Consider the following 24282-nt stretch of genomic DNA (forward strand, 5'->3'; position numbering starts at 1 on the left):
TAACGAAAGTCCGTGTAGATGTTAGCTCTTTGCCATTTGCCAACTCACATTTTAGATCAACCAAATTAACTGAGAACAAGACTTTTAATCTGTAGTCCTCTCTGCCCCACCTTTCTGAAACACATTGATTTTTTCAAAGCTCATCGTTCTGAAAAGCGTAGTATGCTCTGATTAGCCAGCTGTCCAGTGTGTTGTGATTGGCCGAATACCTCATGTGTGTGGCGGAAATATTACACCCTCTACCATATTTGGAATATCAGCTTCCATGGTGGCAGCGGCAGCAACAATACTACAGCAAGAGAAAAAATTGTGCCTTCTTTCTTTGCATAAATTATGTAAATCTTCCCACACAGTGACATAGATTTTTTGGTGCATGTTTGAATGAGGCATTTTAGGTTACTTTTAGCAAGAATATTTCTTTGGGTTTGAGACTTTAATCTTTAATCTCTCAAAAATAACTAACTTCACATGTCATTGAACTTTGTAAAAATAACCTGAGGAAATCATTTTTTCTCAGAGTCTGAGACAAGATGATCATTTTCAACTCTGCTGTCGTTTTTCAAGATGATAAAAACAAAGGGTGCAAGATTTCAACTCCCCAAGGTATAATTTACAGGTATTATTACAAATATAGGGCATAAATATTTATATAATATATAAATATAGTTACTCCAGGTTTTCTTGGAGGTTTTAGATTGTAAATCAAGATTCACACTGGCTTTTAGGCTAGCTCTCTCTCTGCTCATGCTCCATCTTGAGCAGTTATCATAATTTAACCGTGAGGTTAGTGTCAGCATTGCATCTAAACCCTTAAAAATTCAGAGTTATTTCTCCTACTGTTAGTGATGTGCCCTTAACACAAAAACAAACATCCTCAAGCTTTGTTCAAACTCTTCCCCAAAGTGAAAAATACCCAACTATTCTTCTACTTCATCCCTTCAATTGATTAACAAACATACTTTATTTTTCTTTGCACACATTCTTTTTATCTTCACAGCACTTACTTTAGCCTTCTGACAAATATCTTTCAAAACTTTTAAGAACATTTTTAATCCCCTTCAGATTTTCTATTGTCATTAGGTTAAAATGAGAACATCTTTCTACAATGCTTATATTTAGCAGCTATTAAAGTGATACTCCATCCCAAAATGAAAATTTTGTCATTATTCACTTACCCCCATGTCGTTTCAAACCTGTAAAAGTTTGTTCGTCTTCAGAACACAATTTAAGATAGAATAGAATAGAATCGTCAGAATAGTCCATCTGGCATCAGCGATTCAACCGTAACGTTATGAATCGATGAGAATACTTTTTGTACACAAAGAAAACAAAAATAACAACTTCATTCAATAATTCCTCTCCTCTGTCTCTCTCCAAATCATCATAGCACCATTTTGGCAATTCTGAGCAGTACGCAGATGGCTTAAGCTCTTCTGTATCAGCCATGCGGCACCAATGCACTGTTTGCTTTCAAACTAAAGCATAAATACACATAAAAAATGTATCCTTGTGGCGCGGCTGACACAGAAGAGAGTAAGCCGCCTGTGTACTAGTCAGATTTGTCAAAATGGCGCTACACTGATTTAGAGAGACACAGAGGAGAGGAATTGTTGAATAACGTCGTTTTTTTTTTTTTTTTTTTTTTGTGTACAAAAAGTATTCTCATCGCTTCACAACGTTGCGGTTGAATCACTGATGGCAGATGGAGTATTGACACTGTTATTAACTTGGCAGTCTATGGGACAGTCTCAAGCCCCCCTGTTTTCATCAAAAATATCTTAAATTGTGTTCCAAAGACAAACAAAGCTTTTACGGGTTTGGAACGACATGGGGGTAAGTGATTAATGACAAAATTTTCATTTTGCGGTGGAGTAACCCTTTAACCAAGTTTTACTGCTTGTGCTTATTGATCTTAAAAATGCTCTTACAGATGTTATGTCAAAGTTAATTATTTCAGTTACTTTTACTTCTGACCACTCCATAGTTGTAGAAGTGATATCATCTGACCCAGTAGCTTAGCTACCCCCACGGTATTTACTGAATTTCCATGAAATGTCAAACAGAACACACTCACTCTGTCTAGTTTATTTATTTATTAGCAAAAAAGCCTTTTGTACAATTCTAACAATGTCCTCTTTCAGGTCATGTCTTTCTGCTGTGAAATTTGTACTCATTTTTATTAACTAAATGATAAAATAACTTTTATATTTGTTAGTAATATTTCAGGATGAACACTTGTTGGACTGAAGCAACTTTTTTATAATCTATCAGAATTTTTTTTGCTTAGTTTGGGCATCTTTTTTTCCTCCTTGAGTATGAATTCTTTAAAAGCCTTATGCATCAAATCTGATACTCAAGAAACAGTGCATATGCAAATTATTTTAGATTTGAAGAAAATAATAGATTTTTTTGTCCATTTCAGCTTTTATCATGCATATTCATATTGTTTTTTATCTTTTTTTTTTTTTTAAAGCCCCTCGACCTCCACCATCTCTCAGTGAAAGTGCAAAGACTTTCCTGGCTACTCTGGATAACAGCAGTGAGGAGGAGCTCACCCTGCATTTACAGGACAGGATGCAGTTCAGCAAGGGCGCCGTGGCCTGTATGGTCTGCATATTTGACCGTCTGCATACCACCATTGATGAGCTGTGTACCCGAGTGCAGTCAGCTGGTAAAATAACAATTCATTTGGTGTGATTCTCAAAGTACAAACTGTTTATTACAGAAAAAAAAAACATCCCTAGAAGTTTCAGTTTAATCACTTTGTGAACAAATGCTAAACTTGTGCACATTGTTCTTATCAGTTTGTGAGGATGACAGTCAGCGAGAGATAATAGCTACAAACCGCACACTTCTAGAGGAACATAATCGACTTCAAGATCTTGCTTACTCCCTTCAAGGGAAACACCACAAAATGTCATTGGAGGTATCTCTTTACCTAGTTTTGTTTGACTGTATTTTATTTATATGTATTGTTGCACTACCTTTCAAAAGTTTGGGATCAGTATGTGTTGAAAAGAAATTGAAATGTTTATTCTGCAAGGACACATTAAAATAATTAAAAGTACAGACTTTGTTACAGTAGCATTTTGTTTCAAATAAATGCTGTTTTTTTTTTTTTATTCATCAAAAACTCGTAAAAAATGTATCTAGGTTTCCATAAAATATTACACTGCACTATTTTCAACATAGAATCATAGTAAGAAATGTTTAAGCTGAATGTCAGCATATTTGAATGATTTCTGAAGGATCATGTGACACTAAAGATCGGAGTAATGGCTTTGTGAGCATAAGGGACTTTTAAAATCATTACAAAAAAATCTTACCAGCCCCAAACTTTTGAATGGGAGTGTATACAAGAACTTTTTTTTTCTAAGCATTAGTCTGAAACTCAAATCACAAATCACATTTTTAAAGATGTGTATCTTGTACCCTGAGCTGTCTTTAAGACCAGTCTTTGCTTCTACAGTATAATGAACTGATTGACAAAGTTACAAGTTCTGAGACTAAAGTCTCTGAGATGGAAACAGCTGTGGAGGATCTGCAGTGGGACATTGAAAAACTTCGAAAGAGAGAGCAGAAGCTGAATAAACACCTAGCAGAAGCTCTGGAGCAGGTCAGCTTTTCCTTAATCTCAGAAATAATACAATGTATTACATGCAGTGTATTTCTTTTAAAATTCATTACCATCATAGTCGTCATGTGTTATGTGTTATTTGCATATCTATCAGTACTTCCTTTGAGAAAGGAAATTGTACTGCAGGATATTATACTACAAATCTTGCTGCATCATTTACAGTTGACACAGTGTACCAGTAAAACTTACAGTAATTTGACAATATTATGATGCAGTGATGTTAATCTGTTTGTGGATTGAATTAGGGGGTATTACTAACAGGGGGAATTACTAACAATATTATGTTTTTTTTGTTAATTTCTTGAATGTATAATGTTTTAATATTTTTTTTATTTTTTTCAAATCAGCTTAATTCTGGTTACCATGCCACTGGCAGTTCAGGTGGACTACCCGGTGGTCAAATCACACTAAGTATACAGAAGGTAGTAGTTCATAAATTGTTACCTAAAACCATCATTTCTTTTTGTAGTTTTACAAAAGTATCATTAAAATATTTGTCTAATAAGTATTTCTCTACTCTTAGTTTGAGTCTCTGAATGCTGAACTGGAGCAGAACCAGGAACTTGCCAACAGCCGTATGGCGGAGCTTGAGAAACTGCAGCAAGAGCTACAGGAAGCTGTTCGGGAGAGCGAGAAACTAAAGGTAGTAGAGTTTACTGGGAATACAACACCAGCTCAAAATTCCCAGAAATGACCCCAATGCATTATTTGAGGACAACAGCTTTCTTTCATGTCTCAGTGTATTTCCTGTTGAAGCAGGAAGCTTTTATTTTTCAGGACATATTACTGATCTCTGTATCCCTTTGTAGATGGATCTGAGGAATATACCAGAGGAAGTGTTGAAGGAGACACCAGAGTACAAGTGCCTCCAATCACAGTTCTCTCTACTGTACAATGAGTCTCTAAGTGTGAAAACACAGCTGGATGAGGCAAGAGCTCTGCTGCTTACAGCCAAAAACGCTCACCTGCGGCAGATAGAGCACATGGAGGTAAGAGAGCTGACGGGACAGAAATGATTGCTGATAGTTATATCTGAGTTTGTTTTTGTTTTTTTCTGATAGTTTGAATGTCATTCTCTCTGTTTGTAGAGTGATGAGTTGTCTCTTCAGAAAAAGTTACGCACTGAGGTCATTCAGCTAGAGGACACACTGGCCCAGGTGCGCAAGGAGTACGAAATGCTACGGATTGAGTTCGAACAGAATCTTGCAGCCAATGAACAAGCAGGTAACGTCACTCATACAAGAGATTTTATTTTATCCCTTTTGGTTGTCATGACTTTAGGTTTAGGTGGGATTCCTTAGTGGTGGATTTCCCAAAGCCAATTTGTTTTAAAGTAACCATGGTCACAGCAAGGAAATCTACAGGGGTGGTGTATCCTGTTATCCCTTCTCTCATTGTTCATTGTTTTGGCTGGGGTTTACTTGTAACTAAGCATCATAAACCGAGATGTCTGTCATTGTGCCATTTGAATCTCTCTCTTTCAATATTACCCCTCTTATTCATTCGGGCCAATAAACAGAGAAATGAGACACTTAATCAGCAGTCTTCAAAACCATAATCATCAGCTAAAAGGTGATGTGCAGAGATATAAAAGGAAACTACGTGAGAGACAGATGGAAATAAACAAGGTATTGCTCATGCTGGTCTCCGTTGACAGTTTTTTTATTTCCCATGATAACGGAATTTTTAGATGGGAACTTTTTTTTTACATTTTAGTTGCTAATCTACAATTAACTACACGTCTGATATTGCATATGTGGGCTGTTTCTTTCTTGAAAATGGTTAAATTTTATCTAAATATTTTTCACTTTGAAATGTCACTCCTTTTGTTTTTTCCAGTTGAAGTGCCAGAGTGGAGAGGCAGGTGCACTGATGTTGGAAGAAAGCGTGGGTGACGGAGGACTGGAGGTTAAGAAAGAGGAAGATGAGGAGCAGGAGGAGGAGGAAGAAAGGAGGAGAGAGCTGGAAAGGCAACGGGCACGGGAGAGAGAGAGGGAGGCAGAGAGAGAGAGGGAGCGAGAAAGAGAGCGGGAGAGACAGCGCAGTGAGGAGCTGAAGAGGAAGGATTCTGACACACTGAAGATGCTTAGAGGAGAGCTTAAGTATGTCTCAGCCTACAACATGATTGTCAGTGCTACTTGACTTCCTATAATAATGTCTGCTCTTTTCTCAATCATGCTGAATCTAAATGTAGAATCATAGTTAATCTGCCTTGGCCCCAAAAATTTTTGGATACTGTGAAGTCCTGCTTAATTCACTGCATTACATAAACTATCAAAGCAAGTGACATTTTTATTAAAGTAAATATATTTTATTATAAATATAAGTTATTATATATGATAACACATATATATATAATATATATATATATATATATATATATATATATATATATATATGCATTAGGGGTGTAACTGTACACAAACAGGACTGTTCGGTATGTATCTCTATATAGTTTTGGTACAGCAAGTAGGCAAGTTTATTTTTATAGCACATTTCATACACAATGGTAATTCAAAGTGCTGTACATAAAAAAAAGCAAAGTAATCAATAAAAAGAACACAACATTAAAACGAGGAATTTAAAAACTTTTAAAATGATTTAAAAATTAATTTAAAACAGTTAAAAATAGAAAAAAGATTATACATAAAATAACAGTGCAATCAGTTCAGACATAGCACAGTGCTCATTCAATAAATGCACAGCTAAACAGATACGTTTTGAGTCTAGATTTAAATGTGGCTATTGTTCTAGCACATCTGATCTCTTCTGGAAGCTGGTTCCAACTGCGATAATCCACCCTGCTGGTGATAAAAGCATGAACAAGTTTCTCCAAGTCTTGACTAGAAACTAAACATCTAATTCTCAGTGTTTTTGAGATGATAATATTCTGATTTAGTTACTGCTTTGACATGACTACTGAAAGTAAGGTCAGTCTCCAAAATCACACCAAGAATCTTGACTTGATTTTTAGTTGTTTAACTCCTAGAGTCAAGGTATGCATTCACCTTGAGGACTTCATCTTTGTTTCCAAATGCAAGGACATCGGTTTTCTCCCTGACTGTTTAACTGAAGAAAGTTCTAGCACATTCAACTGTTAATTTCATCAATGCATTGGCAGAGGGAGTCAGTGGGGCTGTAGTCATTTGGCGATAAGGCTAGGTAAATCTAGGTATCATCAGCATAGCTGTGATAGGCAATTTGGTTGTTTTTCATTATTTGACTTAGTGGGAGCATATACACGCTAAACAAGAGCGGTGCAAGAACAGAGCCTTGTGGGACTCTGCATGTCATGGACGTCCACTTAGACTTATGCTCTCCTATACTCACATAATAACCTCTCCCTTCTAAGTATGACCTGAACCAATTTAGAACCATCCCAGAAAGCCTGTCCCAGTTTTCCAGTCTCTAGAAGAATGTTATGATCGACAGTGTCAAACGCAGCACTGAGATCTAGTAGTACCAGCACTGATATTTTGCCAGAATCAGAATTTAGGTGAATATCATTTAATAACCTAATGAGCTCTGTCTCTGTGCTGTGATGCGGTCGGAAACCAGATTGAAAATTATCCAGGCCCCGTATCTATCAAGCTTCTGAGAATTACTCTCAAGAACGATGCTAAGAATTAAGTGTAAAAATATTTGGTAATTTAAGCGAAGTGTAGGACTAAATCTTCAGTGTCAGTTGATTCAAGACACTTAATTTCACACTGAATGGTTAAATTCCAAATAGGAGTTTACATTCAACACACATTTAACAAAAAATAATTTTTAAGAGAATACATTATGGTAAGGAAACGAATCATCATCACAACCTTCAATTTAGGGTTGTGCCAGTAGACGGTAGTATCGTGTATCGATAATAGTCAGAGATATCGCCTGTTGCTAATTTTTTGATGACAGCAAGACGATGATTATTATTATTATTATCCGTCAAAAATATAGGCGCCTATCTTTAGTGATGCAGCATGGAGAGCAGCTTCAGAAACTTGAGTAGCCAGGATCAGCTCCGGTGGCCGTATTGGAGCAGTAATGCGCCGCAGAAGTGTGCAGTGTAATTAAGGGGTAAGAGATTTATTCATGATACAGTGTAGGTAGCTTCACTGATTATAACGGTAGTGTTTTTAAAGAGCATATAAAAATCATGCTAGACTGAAGTCATTTATGATGTTCTTTGGTAAAGTAAATATTCTTTGCTCATTTTCTGCTTGAATAATTGAGGAAATGTAACAATTTAGCTATATGATTTTTTTAAATTATTTTTGTAAAATTTTTCATGTATTTTAAGTTTCGCACACATCTCTGTCTCCTCAGCGCTATCCCAAGCCCCTTCTGGCAACTCCTGACCTTTTGAGGGGTTCTTAGCTTTAAGAAATTTGAGCAGGTTGATGATTTAAGGTGCTGTACTATTTCTTCCAAAATTTTGCTATCAGTTGCTTCAAAAACAGACATAGTAACTTATTTTTGAAATTGCGGTCGAATCTGTTTGACCTCTGCATAACTTGAGGATGTGCTAATTGCCTTTCTGATATTTTTGATCTCAGAAAATAAAGAAGCAAACTCATTGCATTTGCTGTCAGAGATCATTTCACTGGGAATCTGACTTGGGGGCTTTGTTAGTCTCTTAACAGTAGCAAAAAGAGTGGGAGTGTTGTTTAAGTTACAGTTTATAAGGTTTGAGAATAAGGCCTGTCTTTATCAAGGCTGTCTTTATATAGATGCTATAGTGAATTTCAAGTTTCAACTTCCACCACATCCGCTCAGCTTTTCTGCATTGTCTTTTCATACTCTGTACTGCTGTTAATTTTCTCCAAGGTGATTTTTGTCTGTTTATTGACTTTCACAGGTGCAATGTCATCAAAAACATTCTTAACTTTTGAGTTAAAGTAATCAAGGAGAAGATCAACAGAGTCTGCAGAAATGCTTGGTGTTAAAGATATAGCGTTAATAAATAGCACACTAGTGTTCTCATTACTGCATCTCTTTCTGGCAGAGACAGATCTTTGTTCGGTGGTAGCAGAGATCAGTATCTCAAAGAAAATACAGAAGTGATCAGATAGTGCTACATCCTTACTAACAATATATTAAATGTTTAGACCTCTACTGATGAGTAAATCTAGATTGTATCCTCGATTGTGTGTGGGTCCATGCACATGCTCAATCAGGTCAAAAATGTTTAAAACAGTTATCATTTCTTTTGTAGTTCTGATTTCTGCATTATCTATGTTAATATTAAAATTCCCTGCAATATCAAAACAGTCAAACTCTGAGGAAATCATTGATAACAGTTCAGTGAACTCTTCAACAAAGGCTAGAGAGTATTTTGGAGGCCTGTAAATAATGATAAACAGAATGTGTGGAGCACCTTTTAGCACAATCCCTAGATAATCAAAAGACAAGTTCTGACCAAATGACACTTGCTTGCTTTGATAGACATCTTTAAATAGAACAGCTACACCTCCACCTCCCCTAACAGCTCCGCAGACACTTTATAAATGTAAAGTTAGGAGGGGCTATTTCATTGAGGACTGTTGTGCTGCACCTGTCTTCTAGCCATGTTTAGTTTAGAAACATAAAATCCAGGTGTTTTTGTGGTTATAAAGTCAGTGATCAGAAATGATTTATTTTTTAGTGAGCGAATGTTTAAAAATGCTAACTTGATGTCATTACTTTTTGTCTACAGCAATCTTAGTTTGATGCATAATAGGCCGCAGATTAGATGGGTCACCCGTACGGAAAGCAATAGACTTTCTATCACATGATAAAACGGAAGTAAAGAAAGCTACAGGCACACTGGGTTCCCGCTTGTTCTGTAAACATTTGCAAATGTTGCTGCTATCGTAGCGGGGACCCGACACATATCACTGAGAGCTGCTGTCAGTTGTTTTTTTGTTCACCTAGAGCAGATGGAGGGTTTGGGCCTTTTGGTGGTTGTGGGGCCCGCTGGTTTTTAGTTGATATCTGGGGGTTTGCAGCGAAGAGTGGGAGAGTTTGAAAAAAACTAATCCATCGCAATGTTTCACTGTAGACATCGTCCAATGCCAAATTTGAAGACATCGCCCAACCCTAGTTGAAAATATAATCACTTACTAATCAACAACTACTTACTGAAATATAAACAATTGCACAATGGTTTTCGTAAGTTGTTTCATAAAGATTTATTTAAACACATTAATCACAAACAGTTAAGGTAAAATATAATGAAGTATATTATTGAAGTCTAATATTTCTCAAAAAGCTCTTCTCTAGACTTAATTTCTCTAGCAAATAACAAGCTGTTGACACTGATGACTTGCCTGAGGTAAATGAAATGCTACATGACATTTTGTTTACAAGCTGTTTTAATGATGTCTTTCCACAGTTGAAACACTGATTGAGCAATTACATGAGATGTTCATTCATGTTTATTTCACTTTTAAACTAATAGTAAAGATGAAGGGACAATCGCGCTCAGCGCTGCAGTTAGAACTAAGGCTTCTGTATGGCAATCTGTCTTGCAACATCAAAAAGCACCAAAGTGGCATGTATTGTCTGTATTTCCTGAAAAAATATAATGATTTGTTCGGTATACATGCATACTGAACCAAAGACCCGTACCGAAATTTTTTGGTACGAATACATGTACCGTTACACCCCAATATGTCCCCCCAATATAATATATATATATATATATATATATATGTATATATATATATATATATATGTGTGTGTGTATGTGTATGTGACTCTGGGTGGAGCTTCAAGAGCTCAAGCTCCAGCAATACCGCTGACAACTAGCTGTGAACTCGCTCAGGGCGGTTCTATGTTAAAATGGCAGTGTCTGTCAACTTTCGTGGGCAGGGCCTGTGGCTAGTGTGATGTCAGCAGGTCGTTGGGAGACGCTGCTTATTATTTATGGGGATAAAAAAAAAAAAGGAGTGGGTGGATTTTTATCATTATAGGGTGGTTGTGTACACACACTACCAACACACATTTATGTCCAAACAACATGTGAAAGTGAATTCTGCATAATAGGTCCCCTTTAAGTAAAGATCATGTTCCATGAAGATATTTTGTAAATTTCCTACTGTAAATATATCAAAACTTAATTTTTGATTAGTAATATGCATTGCTAAGAACTTTAATTTGGACAACTTTAAAGGTGATTTTCTCAATATTTTAATTTTTTTGCACCCTCAGATTCCAGATATTTGGCCAAATATTGTCCTATCCTAACAAAACATACATCAATGGACAGCTTATGTGTTCAGCTTTCAGATGATGTATACATTTCAGTATCGAAAAATTGACCCTTATTACTGGTTTTGTGCTCCAGGGTCACATATATGTGTGTGTATATATATGAAGAGTTTGGTTCCAAAATGCTATAAATCCATTTTGATTAATTTGAGTAAAAATTTGTTTTCTTTACCAAGAAAGTGGCAAGATGAAAACCACTATTTTCTGTTTCAAACTTTCACATAGCATCTTTAGGTTATAATAACATTAATAATTCTAATCCTGATTTTGATTTTCAAAGATTTATAATAAAAACTGATTATTATTTTTCTCAAAATGCAATAAATCCATGACAGATTTCGATGGCTTATGTTTCTACCACAGAAACCACCACAGGTTCATCAATGCCATCAAAATTATAAAAAAAAATTTGTTTGTTTGTTGATCACAAAGTTCAAAGTAGATGAGGAAAACTAGGATGCCAGGTGTATTCAAAGCACTGCGTGGAACAGTGCTCTGTGATTGGTCGAGTGGATGTACCGCATTCTGTAGAGAAGGGAGACTGGCGTTTGGAAAGATAGGGAGAAAACATGACAGAATAACACGGCGGATATCACAATTTGCGTAAAATTAAAAATTTACTTTTCAATACCGACCAGATAAAGTACTGATTTTGGCAGGAACTCAATTAAAAAAAATGTAAAAAGGTGTTTATCACGTTTTGGAACCAAACTCTTCATATATATATATATTGTAAAAAGGTGTTTATCACGTTTTGATATATATATATATATATATATATATATATATACACATATACATATATATATACACATATACATATATATATGTATATATACATATACATATATATATATATATGTATATGTATACATATATATATATATATATATATATATATATATATATAGATGTATATATGTATGTATATATACACACACACAGTGGGTAAAAATAAGTATTGAACACACCACTACTTTTCTCAGTAAATATGTTTCTAAAGGTGCTGTTGACATGAAATTTTTACCAGATGTTGGTAACAACCCAAGTAATCCATATATACATTCTAGTATTGAACACGCTTACTGAAATTTATTTAATACCTCATACAAAAGCCTTTGTTGGTAATGACCGCTTCAAGACGCCTCCTGTATGGAGAAACTAGTCATATCATATTTCCCCCCCACCCCACAAAACACAATATATATATATATATAACTATATCACCCCATATTGTTTTGCATTTAATGAACTTCACATCTGAGTCACCTCTCCCACACATCATTTGTGTCATGCCACAGAAAAGCACAGGAGTCTCAGAAGGAAATGAAACTACTGCTAGACATGTACAAATCAGCCCCAAAGGAGCAGCGAGATAAAGTGCAACTTATGGCCGCAGAAAAGAAGTCCAAAGCAGAAGTATGTGAACCCCACAAAGATTTGCTGTATTTCTCTGTGGCAAAACCATTAACATGCAATTCACTTGGGGTGGTCATTCTTTAAATGCTAATGTCAACATTGTCTGGCAGGTGGAAGAGTTGAGGCAGCGAGTACGGGAACTGGAGGAGAGGGAAAGAAAGGAAAGCAAAAAGCTGGCAGATGAAGACGCTCTCCGCAAGATCCGTGTAGCTGAGGAGACCATCGAACACTTGCAGAAAAAACTGGCTGCTACTAAACAGGTGTGTCTAGATGAACAGAATTATTGTCAGAATCAGTCTAGAACAATAGCCTCTGTAGCAGATTAACTAATAATTAAAAACTGATGGACCTTTCAGGAGGAAGAGGCTCTGCTGAGTGAGATGGATGTGACGGGACAGGCTTTTGAAGACATGCAGGAGCAGAACAGCAGACTCATGCAGCAGCTCAGAGAGAAAGATGATGCCAACTTCAAACTAATGAGTGAGAGAATCAAATCCAACCAGATTTACAAGCTTCTGCGGGAGGAGAAAGAGGAATTGGCAGACCAAGTGCTTACTTTCAAAACCCAGGTGCACACACACAAACCCTCATCCCAAGACACATTTTTCATGCAGTCACCGTGCACCCACATGCGAATTTATAAATGTGCAAAACAAATATTTTCATAATCTACTAGTCAGTGGGTTCTAGTTGACTATGGCTACACTTGAAAGGTTAGGCTGACTTGTTGCTTCACCATCCAATCAGACAGTGACTTTGCGGGCAGCGTTTGCACACAAAGGTACCTCACAAAACTGATTTTGGACAGGTTTCTATGGCAGCATAACGGTATTTATGATCCGTATTTTAATGCTCTGCAACAAAATAGAGAGTGCTAGGGCTTTCAAACTGGCTGTAAAACTAAATTTTAATTTTGTACTTAAATATTATGAATATTCGAATCATATTCAAATTTAAAAATGCATAATTTCAGTTAGGTTGAAAAAAAGCTTTTGGCTTCTCTCCTGAGGCCACAAGAGGGAGCATCAAGCAAAATATTACTAATGCACGTTTATTCAAAGCAATAAAATAACATGACTATCTGTGAAAAAAGTGCAAAATGTTTAAAATATTGTTTAGAAACCAATTATAATTAATAAAGTTGCGTAAACAACTATAAACAAAACAGCATCATGTATGTATGCATAGTTTAATACAAAGAGCCGAAAGCCAATCACACAGAGACATTTTTTCATTTAAAAACATGAGCTGCAGTGGGATGGTGGGAATAAACCCACCATAAAGTCTCGAGATATGTTTTTCAAAGTTGAATTTGCATTAATTTTACATAGCTTTCTAAACATGAGGCTCTTTTGTGCAAGATGCGAGTACAACGGTGATAGATGTTCCTTCTAAAAAATGTGCAAAATTTGCGTTCTGTGTAAACGGCTTTGTTTTAGTTTTGATGTAAACAAGGTCTTCTCTGCATTGATGTTTTCTTTTTCCGCAATATTTTTAATGAACAATGCAGTAGCGCCGCATCTAGTGGCTTCAGCTGGACAGGATAACAAATACATTATAATGCAACGACACTTACGTCGTCAGTGCCACTGATAAGGCTGCCTTCTTAAAGGTGCTGTATGTAAGTTTTTGACTCTACTAAAATACCATAATATGTTTGCAGCTCCGAGTGAAAAAAAACCCTCTCCAATATTTTGAATTTGGACTGCAATACCTAGTTCAACCACTTGGTGACAATCTTACATACAGCAACTTTAACACACATCTAAAATACCAATGCAACTTTTTTGCCATTGAATGTAGATTTTTATTTTAAATTCAGTTTTTTTTGACAGCCCTAGAGAGTGCTTTGGTCATAACTTCTATAATAGTCATTTCTTGCTGGATATGAAATCAAAAGTTTTAAACCTCAGCTGTCATGGAATTGAATATACACAATAGTGAGATATCATAGGCAGCAAAGAATACATCTAAGCTGCCTTCAAAAGTTAGATGACAGTATCTCAGTAGACAGGATGTGACAAGATCATAGGGGTCTCAAATTTTTCTCCCACTATTTATAACATAACATTACTCAAATATTTGTAAAATAATTCACTAACCTAATCTTCAAAAATATCCTTAAAAATGGAAGCCAACAGAAATCAGCTAAAAGTCTCCTAATTAATCACATTTAAAGTGTCATCACTAAAATAAAGTTAAAATTAGACAAAAACTAGATAATATAATTGACTAGTTGGTTGATAGATAACTAGTCAGCCCCATCCCTGTTAAAATTATGGACCTCTCAATTTTGAGGCATAAGATCTGCACATAATAATGTTTTACAACTGTTTTTTATAGAAAAAAATAAAAAAAATACTGATGTCATTGAATCATGTGCTTCTTAACTGTCCCTCTCAGGTGGACGCTCAGCTGCTGGTAGTGCAGAAACTAGAAGAGAAGGAGGGTGTCCTGCAGAGCACACTGGCCGCTCTGGAGAAAGAGCTGGCACTGCGCACTCAAGCCCTGGAGCTCAACAAGCGCAAGGTAAAAACAGAAAGATCACAGACGCCCACCTCTGTTCTCATGTCCATGACAACTATGACTCAGCTTAGCCAACATTAGCATACATTTCCAGATGTGTGTTTGATGCTCGTCTTTTTGCATGATGGCTCAGGCAGTGGAGGCGGCCCAGTTGGCCGAGGACCTTAAAGTGCAGCTGGAACACACTCAGACCAAGTTGAGGGAAATCCAAGCCTCAGTACTAGACAACCGCACTGCCCGCGAGAGGGAGAGTGTCAACCTCAAGAAAGCACAGGTACATGGGCATGTGTGTTGTAGAAGAGTTTGAGATACAAATGAGTGGGAACAATGAGTGTGAAACTCTTCTACTGTGCTGTTCTTTTCAGGAGGACTTGTCCAGACTGCGGCGTAAGCTGGAGAAACAGAAGAAAGTTGAGGTGTACACAGATGCTGATGAGATTCTGCAAGAGGAAATTAATCAGTACAAGGTCAGTCAAAATTTCTGACACATTACCTAGTCATTTTTATATTGGGGAAACTTTTTTAAAGACATAAGTACTTTTATTCAGGAAATGCATTACATGGATCAACAGTGAGAGAGAGTCTTGGGAAAAAAAAGGTGTCACAATAGTAATAGCCAACAAAACATTGTATGGGTCAAAATTATAGATTTTTCTTTTATGGCAAAAATCATTAGGATATTAAGTAAAGCTCATGTTCCATGAAGATATTTTGTAAATTTCTTACCGTATATATATCAAAAAGTAATTTTTGATAAATAATATGCATTGCTAAGGACTTCATTTGGACAACTTTAAAGGCGATTTTCTCAATATTTAGATTTTTTTGCACCCTCAGATTCCAGATTTTCACATGGTTGTAACTCGGCCAAATATTGTCCTAACAAACCATACATCAATGGAAATCCTTTTTCTTCAGCTTTCAGATGATGTATAAATCTCAATTTCAAAAAATTGACCCTTATGGCTGGTTTTGTTATCCAGGGTCACATTTTTAGAAAAACAAACCCCCAAACCCCAAACTTAGACATTTAAGTAAATATATTATTTAAAACAATTAGATAAAAAAAATATTTTTTTAAAACTTTACAATAATAACAAAATCATTAAAGTTATGAAAATACAAATGGAAGAATGAGAAACATGCTGTGGCCAAAATAGGTTAAACTGTCATATAATTTTATCTTCTTCAAAGTAGCCACACTTTCTGTAGATTACACACTGTGGCTATTCTTCCAGCCAACATCTTGAGGACTCCAACTGGGATGGTTTTTTTCCCCATGTGTGCGGGCCGCTAGTTGGCTGCTTTTCCTGTACTATTTGGTCCTACTCATCCTTTTAAAAAAAAATCTTTGTAGAAAAGCACAATTAATGTATCTGACATTTAAGCTTAATACTGTATTATTTGTGGCTGACCTGACTGTTGTCTCCTTTCTAGGCTAAATTACGTTGTCCCTGTTGTAATACCCGAGATAAGGAGACTGTCCTCACCAAGTGTTTCCACGTCTTCTGCTATGAATGCTTGAAGACTCGCTACGACACTCGCCAGAGGAAGTGCCCCAAATGCAATGCTGCATTCGGAGCAAATGACTTCCACCGCATCTACATCACCTAATTTAGTGTGGACTTTTTGATGAACTGAATACAGTAGATGAGAAACGAAGGGATGAAAGCGGTGTTGAAGCACTGGATTACCATAATATGGTATTTTAAAATGCTCTAAAGGGCCACTTTCACTCCCATCTGTGATAGGTGGTGCTAGTGACCAAACAGACAGTGACAAAATGGAAACAATTGTGAAGTAGTCATGGTCTACAGCACACAAGCAGTGCTTCTTCATTGCAGAGGAATCTATTGAGTTTTGTCTCTCTTACTTTTTTGTGTTCTTTAAAGTACTGCAATGATTTTTTTTTTTTTTTACCTGCATTTTGTTGAATGGCCATGAAACAGAGGAAAGACTGTATCAGCTCAAATATCAATATATCATAATTGTCATAACTCCTCAGAATACGAGTGACGTCTGAAGTTCGCAGAAACTGTTTTGTTTTGACAATTATGGCCTTATCCGTTTGAGTCATACAGTAACTATCTAGTAATGTGCTTAGTTTCTATGGTGACACTCTGTTATTGAATCCCTTGAAGTAAGTAATGAACAGATGTGATGGATACTGGGTGGAAAAAGGAGAGCTGCAGATTTAGAAGTGTAGATGGTGGTGCAGTGATCTTAAAAAGACAAAACATGAACAAAGTTTCTCAGTAGGTACCATATACCCAACCATACTGTGATATATCACCAATGTATGTCAGTACCTATTGCACAATTTCCTTAAAAAAAATAAAAAACTGGATAAAGATATTGGTGAACTCAGCTCTCTGCTTTGATGTCAACTTAGACAAAACATTTAGAGACATTATCTGGGTTTTTATTTTAATGGTGATGTTATTGTTGTACTTGGTGGAAAAGGATGACTCGAAACTGGACTTTCCAAATGCAACATTGCAGTCCATATGCTGTCTGCCAATACAATCCTATTTGCACAATGCATGTGTCTTTAGTAACTTCAGACGGTTTAGATGGATATGCATAGTTGCATGCTATTAGAAGAGGATCACAGGGAAAGCAGTCCTGGGGAGAATATAAAACCTACCAAGCATTTTTTTTTTTTTTGTACTTGCAAATTTTTGCCCGGAATGTATATGTAAATGTTTTTGTTATATTGCGCAACTGACCTTATGTTATTCTCCGCACCCATGGTTTTGCTGTTCTTGATCGTATTAATAACTGTCGTACTGCTTTTCCTCTCAGTCTGCGCTGTGTGTCTGCCAAACACTGAACTGTTGTTTGCTCCCTTGGACCAGAGACAGTGAATTACGTAGTTGGGTGGGGTGACTTTAATGTGACTATTTTGCTCAAACATACTTTGTGCATGGAGTCTGGGGTCTCTAGTTCGTGCTCTTACAAAAAAAAAAAAAAAAAAAGAAAGAAAAAAAGTACTTGTTTTCGCAAATTGTAGTTTGTTCGTTTAAACCTTTTTTTATTTAAGTAGTTTTCTTATAGATCTGGCAATAAATATTTACGTCAACAAGACCATCATTTTACTATTTCCTATTATTACAGAACCGGTTTCTTTTTCACGTAAATGTAGCCATTTAAAGCAAAAACGAAAGCGTTGTCAGCGAACAGGCTGTGTTTGTGCGTCTCTACCATCATTGATCATTGACGGCTTCCCACTCGTGCTTTATCATGCTGTGAATACTGAGATTCTAGGGCCGTGTTTCAAATCCTAGCGAGTTGCCTGCTTAGACATCAAAAAGAATTAACGATTGAGCTTCCTCTTTACGAGTTCGAACGGTTAGACAGTTCTTTTAGTACTTTTTGAGGAAGAACTATTTTGAAATTCCTAGTAGATATACCATCAGCAGTTGCCGAATGTTACACGTAGGCTATTCATTCAGATTAATTCAGTACCAACACCGAATGATTCATAACTGTTTTGATTCACGAAGAGAACCGATTCATTTGTGTTTCTCAAAAGCATCGTAAGCCTAAATTGATCGTAGCTTCATTGATGACAATGGTTCTACGATCAGTTTATGATTATGATGCTTTTTGGAAACGCAGCCCTGGTCAGTTACTGTTTATGAGTCACTAAAACGAATCGGTTCGGTGTCATAGTTCAGCAAGGTTATTAACAAACATTTTTCAATTAACATTAAACATCTTTAATGACGTTCTCAAAACGCAAAAAAAAATATTTATACATAGTTTATGGAACGTTTTTTCTAAAACATTTTAGTTGGACGTGGTTTAGAGAACATTCGCATAATGTTTGCAAAACAATTAATGTTTATATAGCTAACCAAAAAAAAAAGTTTTTTGAACTTTAAGAACTGGACGTTTTGAACGTTCAGATAACATCCAGAAATAACGTTTTCATGATTTAATGGGAATGTTATTAAACGTTCTAGAACATATTTTTGTTAGTTGAGAAATTCTTGGTGGAAAAATGTTGGTTCTCAACTCTAATTGTAAGTCTCGCGGATGCCCTAAACGCTGTCTACATAGACAGCACACAAGCTTTTGAGACACGGCCACAGAATCTCAGTACAGTAGGCTACATAGGAAATGACTCATAGAGGAGCTGAATCCAACGCGTGGGTGTGGGCGCTATTAAAACAAGACTGAAAGTTTGGGGTGGGTCATTCACATGCGCTGCTTTTGCTATGCTTGAAACCCATTTGTGGCTTTTAATCTTTTGAAATCGCTGTGGGATTTCAGTATATATAAAGCTCAATGGATTCCGGTGCTATGTTGCGTTTCCTCTATTGGATTACTCTATTGATCACCACTCTTATTCATGGAATAAACGCGGATAAAAGTAAGAATATTCACATTTACTTGCTTAATATCCTCATGTTATAACATAGAGCGTATGTGTGACTTTTGTTAAGTATTTGTGCGTTGGTGAGGAAAGTTCCAACCTTATGTCTCATTTGTCCTCTTGCTATGAACATGGAGAAACGTGGAGTCAGTGGAGTTAATGACGATGAACTGCCTCATTCGTAATAGCTTCCTTTACAGTTCCCACCGGTTCCGCATTCCAATGCTCTTATTTCACTCCCGCCCTCTCCATGGGTTGTATTGTGCCCAGCTGAGAACAGTGCAGCACAAGAGGCTTCAGCTTTCCATGAGGAACATGAAGCTTGTAGTGCCTTTGTTATTTTGGCATGTATATGTTACTGCTGGAACAGTTTAAATTGTAAAAACACTTGCAGGAATGGAAAAAAGTGCATTGCCTACTAAGAAAAAGTCTAAGGCAATGTCTTGGAAAGTGCCCATATTCCCTTGTCATATTCAGTGGCTTTAGTTAAGCAGTGATTTAATACAGACAGAAAACTGATTCATGTCATGTCACAAAGTTACTTTATAACGAGGAAATTAGATTTAACATCTTGTGGATTCAATCATGCACATCAAAACATGCTTTGATCATCAATATACTGTTGCAGGGATAGGCAACTTCGGTCCTGGAGGGCCACTGTCCTGCAGAGTTTAGCTCCAACCCTAATTAAACACACCTGAACAAGGCAATCAGTGTTTTCGGGATTACTAGATAGATACAGGCAGGTGAGTTTTTATGAGGGCTGAAGCTGAACTCTGCAGGATAGTGGCCCTCCAGGACCGGAGTTGCCTATCCCTACAGTGGTTCTCTGGGGGCCTTAGAAAAACTTCTAAGGTGGCTGCAATTTTCACATTATGTATAGTTGTTAAAATAATTTTACAAAAAGAAAATTCAGGACTTGACTCTCTGCTGAGTTTACAGCAGATTTTGTTTTACCTTTGCAAACAAAACTAACATGTTTAATTCATACTCATGATTATTATTTTTATTTTTTATTTGATTATATTAGGCTACTTTTTTTGTTTTTAAATGGTTTGGTAACAGAACTTTTCCAGCATCAATAAAACAACGTTGTGAACTATGAAGAAAAAACCTTGTCAGTTCATTATTTTAACATATTACATAAAAAAATGGAAAATATGGCACCTCATCATTTTAGCAGAAGTAAAAAAGGAAGGCCCCCTAGGCTACATGGGGGGCCTTTAAATTTGAACTTTGACAATAAGGGGTCCTTGGATTACAAAGGCTGAGAACTACAGACACCGAGGGGCTGAAATTCAAGCTGATGTTTACTGATCATTAAGGATGCTTGGGTGTGCATGATAAAATAGACAATACATTATACTATTGCTCAAGGGTGCAGTGGGGATGGAGCAGAACTGTGATTTCAGTAGGCTATCTCTATTTCCAGAATTAACCTTTAGTTGAGCAGCCCACATTCACAACCTCAGCCATCAGATAAGAATACTAAGGTATGATTCATTACTTCCTGAAGAGCTTTTACATGTGCTTTAATGTAGCTATATGACAAAAAAGATATACAGATCTTTACTTTACGTGTACTTTTTAATGCAGTATGTAATGTAATACATCCTTGAGAGTCTCCATACAGGATCGATATCAAATTATAAGTCAATGTGAGCAGTGCACGTTGTAGCCTACTGTTACGTCACACAACTTGTCAAAAAAAGATTTGACTTTCAATATGCACTTTCACTCATTTTAATTAAGTTGCTCTGTTTAACATTTGATAGTGATAAATGTAGCACACCCCACAAGGATTAGACGTCAAGAGTCATTTGTAAGAAAGCAAGTCTTCATTAGAATCTGCCGGTGTTCTCGAAGTCAAGTCATATAGTAGGTTACTGCGGGTGATATTAGCTTGCATATGTTTGTCATCTGTAGACCGCAGCTGTTCATGTGAAAGACTTTCAGTGGTACCTGCCTTACCGCTTTTTCCTATGTACTACCTCCCCTGATTGCAAGCATGTGCGCAAGACAAAGCCAGACCCGCAGCTTTCACTGATGACTCTTTCGCCAACCCATTAGTTCTCTTAAAGTCACTTTTCCATGTCCTCAGTTCTCATGGGACACTTAGCATGCACTCAGGAGCCGCATCATAGTTTGGCTGTGAGCTTAGACTTGCTTACGCACACAGAGCATGAGTAATATCGTTTCCCCGCGAGTGCACCACCAAATGCCTTCAACGGAATTTCCCATCTCATTTCATATGAAAAAAAGGCAGAGTGAAGAAAGCTCTTGGATCTTCTTATTCTGTTGCAAAACATCAAATTTTACCCTTGTGCAAACCCTCGAACCCACTCCGAGTTATCAGGAAACGTGTGCGGAGAAGTTGTTTTTGTCATTTTCGCTGTAATCTGCTACCGCTATTTGACACCTTTTTTTGTGTGTGCTGCTTTGTTCAATTTTGTCAGGTCCAGCCCTTTGTTCGAAATCCGAATTCTGGAACAGAGATGTCGCACAATGTGTACCTTGTCAAATATGCAAACAGTATCCGAAAACTCCATCATGTGACACATGTGAGTATATTCGATCAAAGTTAAGATTATAATTGATGTGAATAGTAGTGATGGCTCAGGTACAAAAGCTAAAGCTAGCCTACATCTTTGTACCCTATTTGCCCCTATTGGTAGGCTTACTTGGCTACCATAAGGTACACATAATTTGGCATACTTTAAAAGTACATATTATTAGCCTACCTGCAGTAGGCTATACATATTTTGAAAGGGTGACACCCCATTTACAGTTTTGTCTTTTTATTCTTTTTTGAATTCCACCATAGAATGAAAACTAAAAAAGTAATTGCGACTTTTTATCTCAATTTTTGTAAAGAAGAAACAAAGTCTGAATTATGAGATATAAACTCAGAACTGCGAGAAACAAAGTACAAATTTTGAGATCTTAACTCAGAATTGCGAGATAAAAAGTCCCAAACATCTTTTATTTATTGATTTTCATGGTGGAAGCAGGGCCGCATTAAAATTTCCTAATTTCTAATTTTGAAAAATGATTAGATTAAATGAATGAGATAACTTGAATAAAAAAATAGTTCAGTTTGCTGAATAAGATACAAAGATCCAAGTCATTTAAATGGTCCAATATTCCCAAACTGAATAAGGTTAAACACTCATGAGAATGCATTGTAAGTAGATTCTTTTGCAGTAGGTCAAAGCTTACGTACAGAGGAGTGGCCAGATTCTTTCTGTATGATCCATCGAGCTGGAGGTCTTCCAGTAACATTGTCCTGTGTTTTTAAGGCCCACCCATAGAGCCTTCGGATTCCTGGAGGGTGGCAGCAATTACCAGTTTATCTGTCCTGGCAGCCGTAATTGTTTGCGGAGCCTTGCTCATAGGCATTCTAGTACATCAATGCAGGTCCAAGAGGACTTTACGTGGTGAGATATTAACATTACAGCACAACAAACATTCTCCTTCAGAGCAGGGCTCAAAACTAACTCAATTTTTTCTGTCCACAATTCAGAACCGATTGAAGAGACAACAGGACCCCTTTATCAAGTATAGGATCTTCATAAGGTAAGGGTTGAAAAATGCAGCACTTCTTAGGATGCTTCGAAATGCGTTAAGGATGTTAGTTTTGTTCATATGCAATCTTTTAAATGTTTGCAGCTCATGGAACTCAAGCTGACAAAAATGAAAATGGACTGTTACTCCAGTGAATTAATGCTCCAGTTGGTAAACGCTGGCTGGTACCTCAACCACAGAGTGTTCTATGAGTAGCATCTGATTCGTCTAATTTATGACATTAGTAGGCTATGTCATGCATAGCAAATAGTTATGCACAAAAGCTGCACTGAGACCTTCCTTGTCACTCACTGTGCAGAATAGGTTTGCAAGCCTTGGTGCTAAGTGACATCCAATGGACAGCATGATAGCATATATTATATATTCCTTTTTTTGGAACCCTTACAATGCTTCAGTGTCAGGTCTTGTTACACTGTTTTTGCAGAAATTTGAGGCCATTCATGTTGCACTTAGAGTGCACTGTAGATGCATTCCCACCTGAATATTCCTTGTTAGATTTGTGAACACGATAAAAAAAAAAAAACATTTAATATAGTAGACTTGGAGATCATCTTTTTTACACAAATATGCCTCCCTAAACAGATTTAGTATGGCACAGCCATTTGAATGTATTTGTAATCATTGTGTGTACAGTTTAATTATCTATTTTTATAGTTTTGGAATAATACGCACTGTATAGATGTAGCCCTTTGTACAACAATGTTCTGACACCGACTGGCTCATCAGCCTGTCTATGGCATTGATGAACATTCTGGAGACACAGAAGACCAGCGAAGCAACAGAAGCCGATATGCTGAAGACAAGAGTCGCCAGCTAATGTTAAACTCTGAGAAAGAGTCGCAGGTGTCAGATTCCATCTTAGTTTTGCTGCCTTTATACGCTTAAGAGATTAGATAGTTTAGAGTGATATTTACATACATGTATCGCAATACACTTAATCTCTCATGTTTTATCATTTCAGCTAACTAAAATGTTTTGAAAGGATAAAATCACCAGTTTTAGATGTGTGTAGCCAGCTATGGGCATTAGGGAATGTATATATTTATATACAGCAGATGCTAAGGAGTAATTAACTTGTTTGAATGACTTAAAGCATGTTTAGTAAGAGGTTACCTGTGAAGAACATGTCTGAGTAACATTTCAACCCAGAATCAAAAGAAATAAGAAATTATATTTTGCTTAAAGAAATAGATGCATTGTTTTCAAGAAAATTAAGCACACTTTATACCACAGTTCCCAAGAATACTTGATGTACCTCATTGTGAATCACTGCCATGTTTGTCAGAAATCTAGGAACATCAAGAAGCTAGTCCAGAATCTTGATAAACATAAACCTGTGAAGCACGCACGGCGCTGTCACAGTCTTGAGTAAAGTTGGTTGTGTATTTGTGCCTTTACTCATTCACAATTACTCCACAGACTGCAGAAGAAACTATGCATTTTAATACAATAAAGAGAAAACTAATGTACTGTATTTGTCTGTTGTGTTTTTTTA

The 24282-nt window shown here is 36.6% G+C and overlaps 1 protein-coding gene across 2 annotated transcripts in view; it reads left to right on the forward strand.

Annotated features, from left to right (window-relative positions):
- Nucleotides 1–24257, forward strand: part of rnf40 (ring finger protein 40) — a 32457-nt gene extending 8200 nt beyond the window's left edge. For both annotated transcript variants that reach the window (XM_042735639.1, XM_042735640.1), the window contains exons 5-24: nt 2474–2671; nt 2805–2926; nt 3470–3616; nt 3985–4059; nt 4161–4280; nt 4447–4626; nt 4726–4860; nt 5143–5265; nt 5477–5739; nt 12178–12295; nt 12406–12555; nt 12652–12864; nt 14699–14824; nt 14955–15095; nt 15187–15288; nt 16259–19199; nt 21659–21763; nt 22502–22639; nt 22726–22778; nt 22872–24257. In XM_042735639.1, coding sequence (XP_042591573.1) covers nt 2474–2671; nt 2805–2926; nt 3470–3616; nt 3985–4059; nt 4161–4280; nt 4447–4626; nt 4726–4860; nt 5143–5265; nt 5477–5739; nt 12178–12295; nt 12406–12555; nt 12652–12864; nt 14699–14824; nt 14955–15095; nt 15187–15288; nt 16259–16435 — 2390 coding nt within the window. In that variant the 3' untranslated portion in view covers nt 16436–19199; nt 21659–21763; nt 22502–22639; nt 22726–22778; nt 22872–24257. The remainder of the gene's footprint in view (nt 1–2473; nt 2672–2804; nt 2927–3469; nt 3617–3984; nt 4060–4160; nt 4281–4446; nt 4627–4725; nt 4861–5142; nt 5266–5476; nt 5740–12177; nt 12296–12405; nt 12556–12651; nt 12865–14698; nt 14825–14954; nt 15096–15186; nt 15289–16258; nt 19200–21658; nt 21764–22501; nt 22640–22725; nt 22779–22871) is intronic.
- Nucleotides 24258–24282: the final 25 nt, after the last annotated feature.

The sequence above is a fragment of the Cyprinus carpio genome, chromosome B12 (genome assembly GCF_018340385.1).
Source record: "Cyprinus carpio isolate SPL01 chromosome B12, ASM1834038v1, whole genome shotgun sequence".
In the NCBI taxonomy this organism is placed as follows: domain Eukaryota; kingdom Metazoa; phylum Chordata; class Actinopteri; order Cypriniformes; family Cyprinidae; genus Cyprinus; species Cyprinus carpio.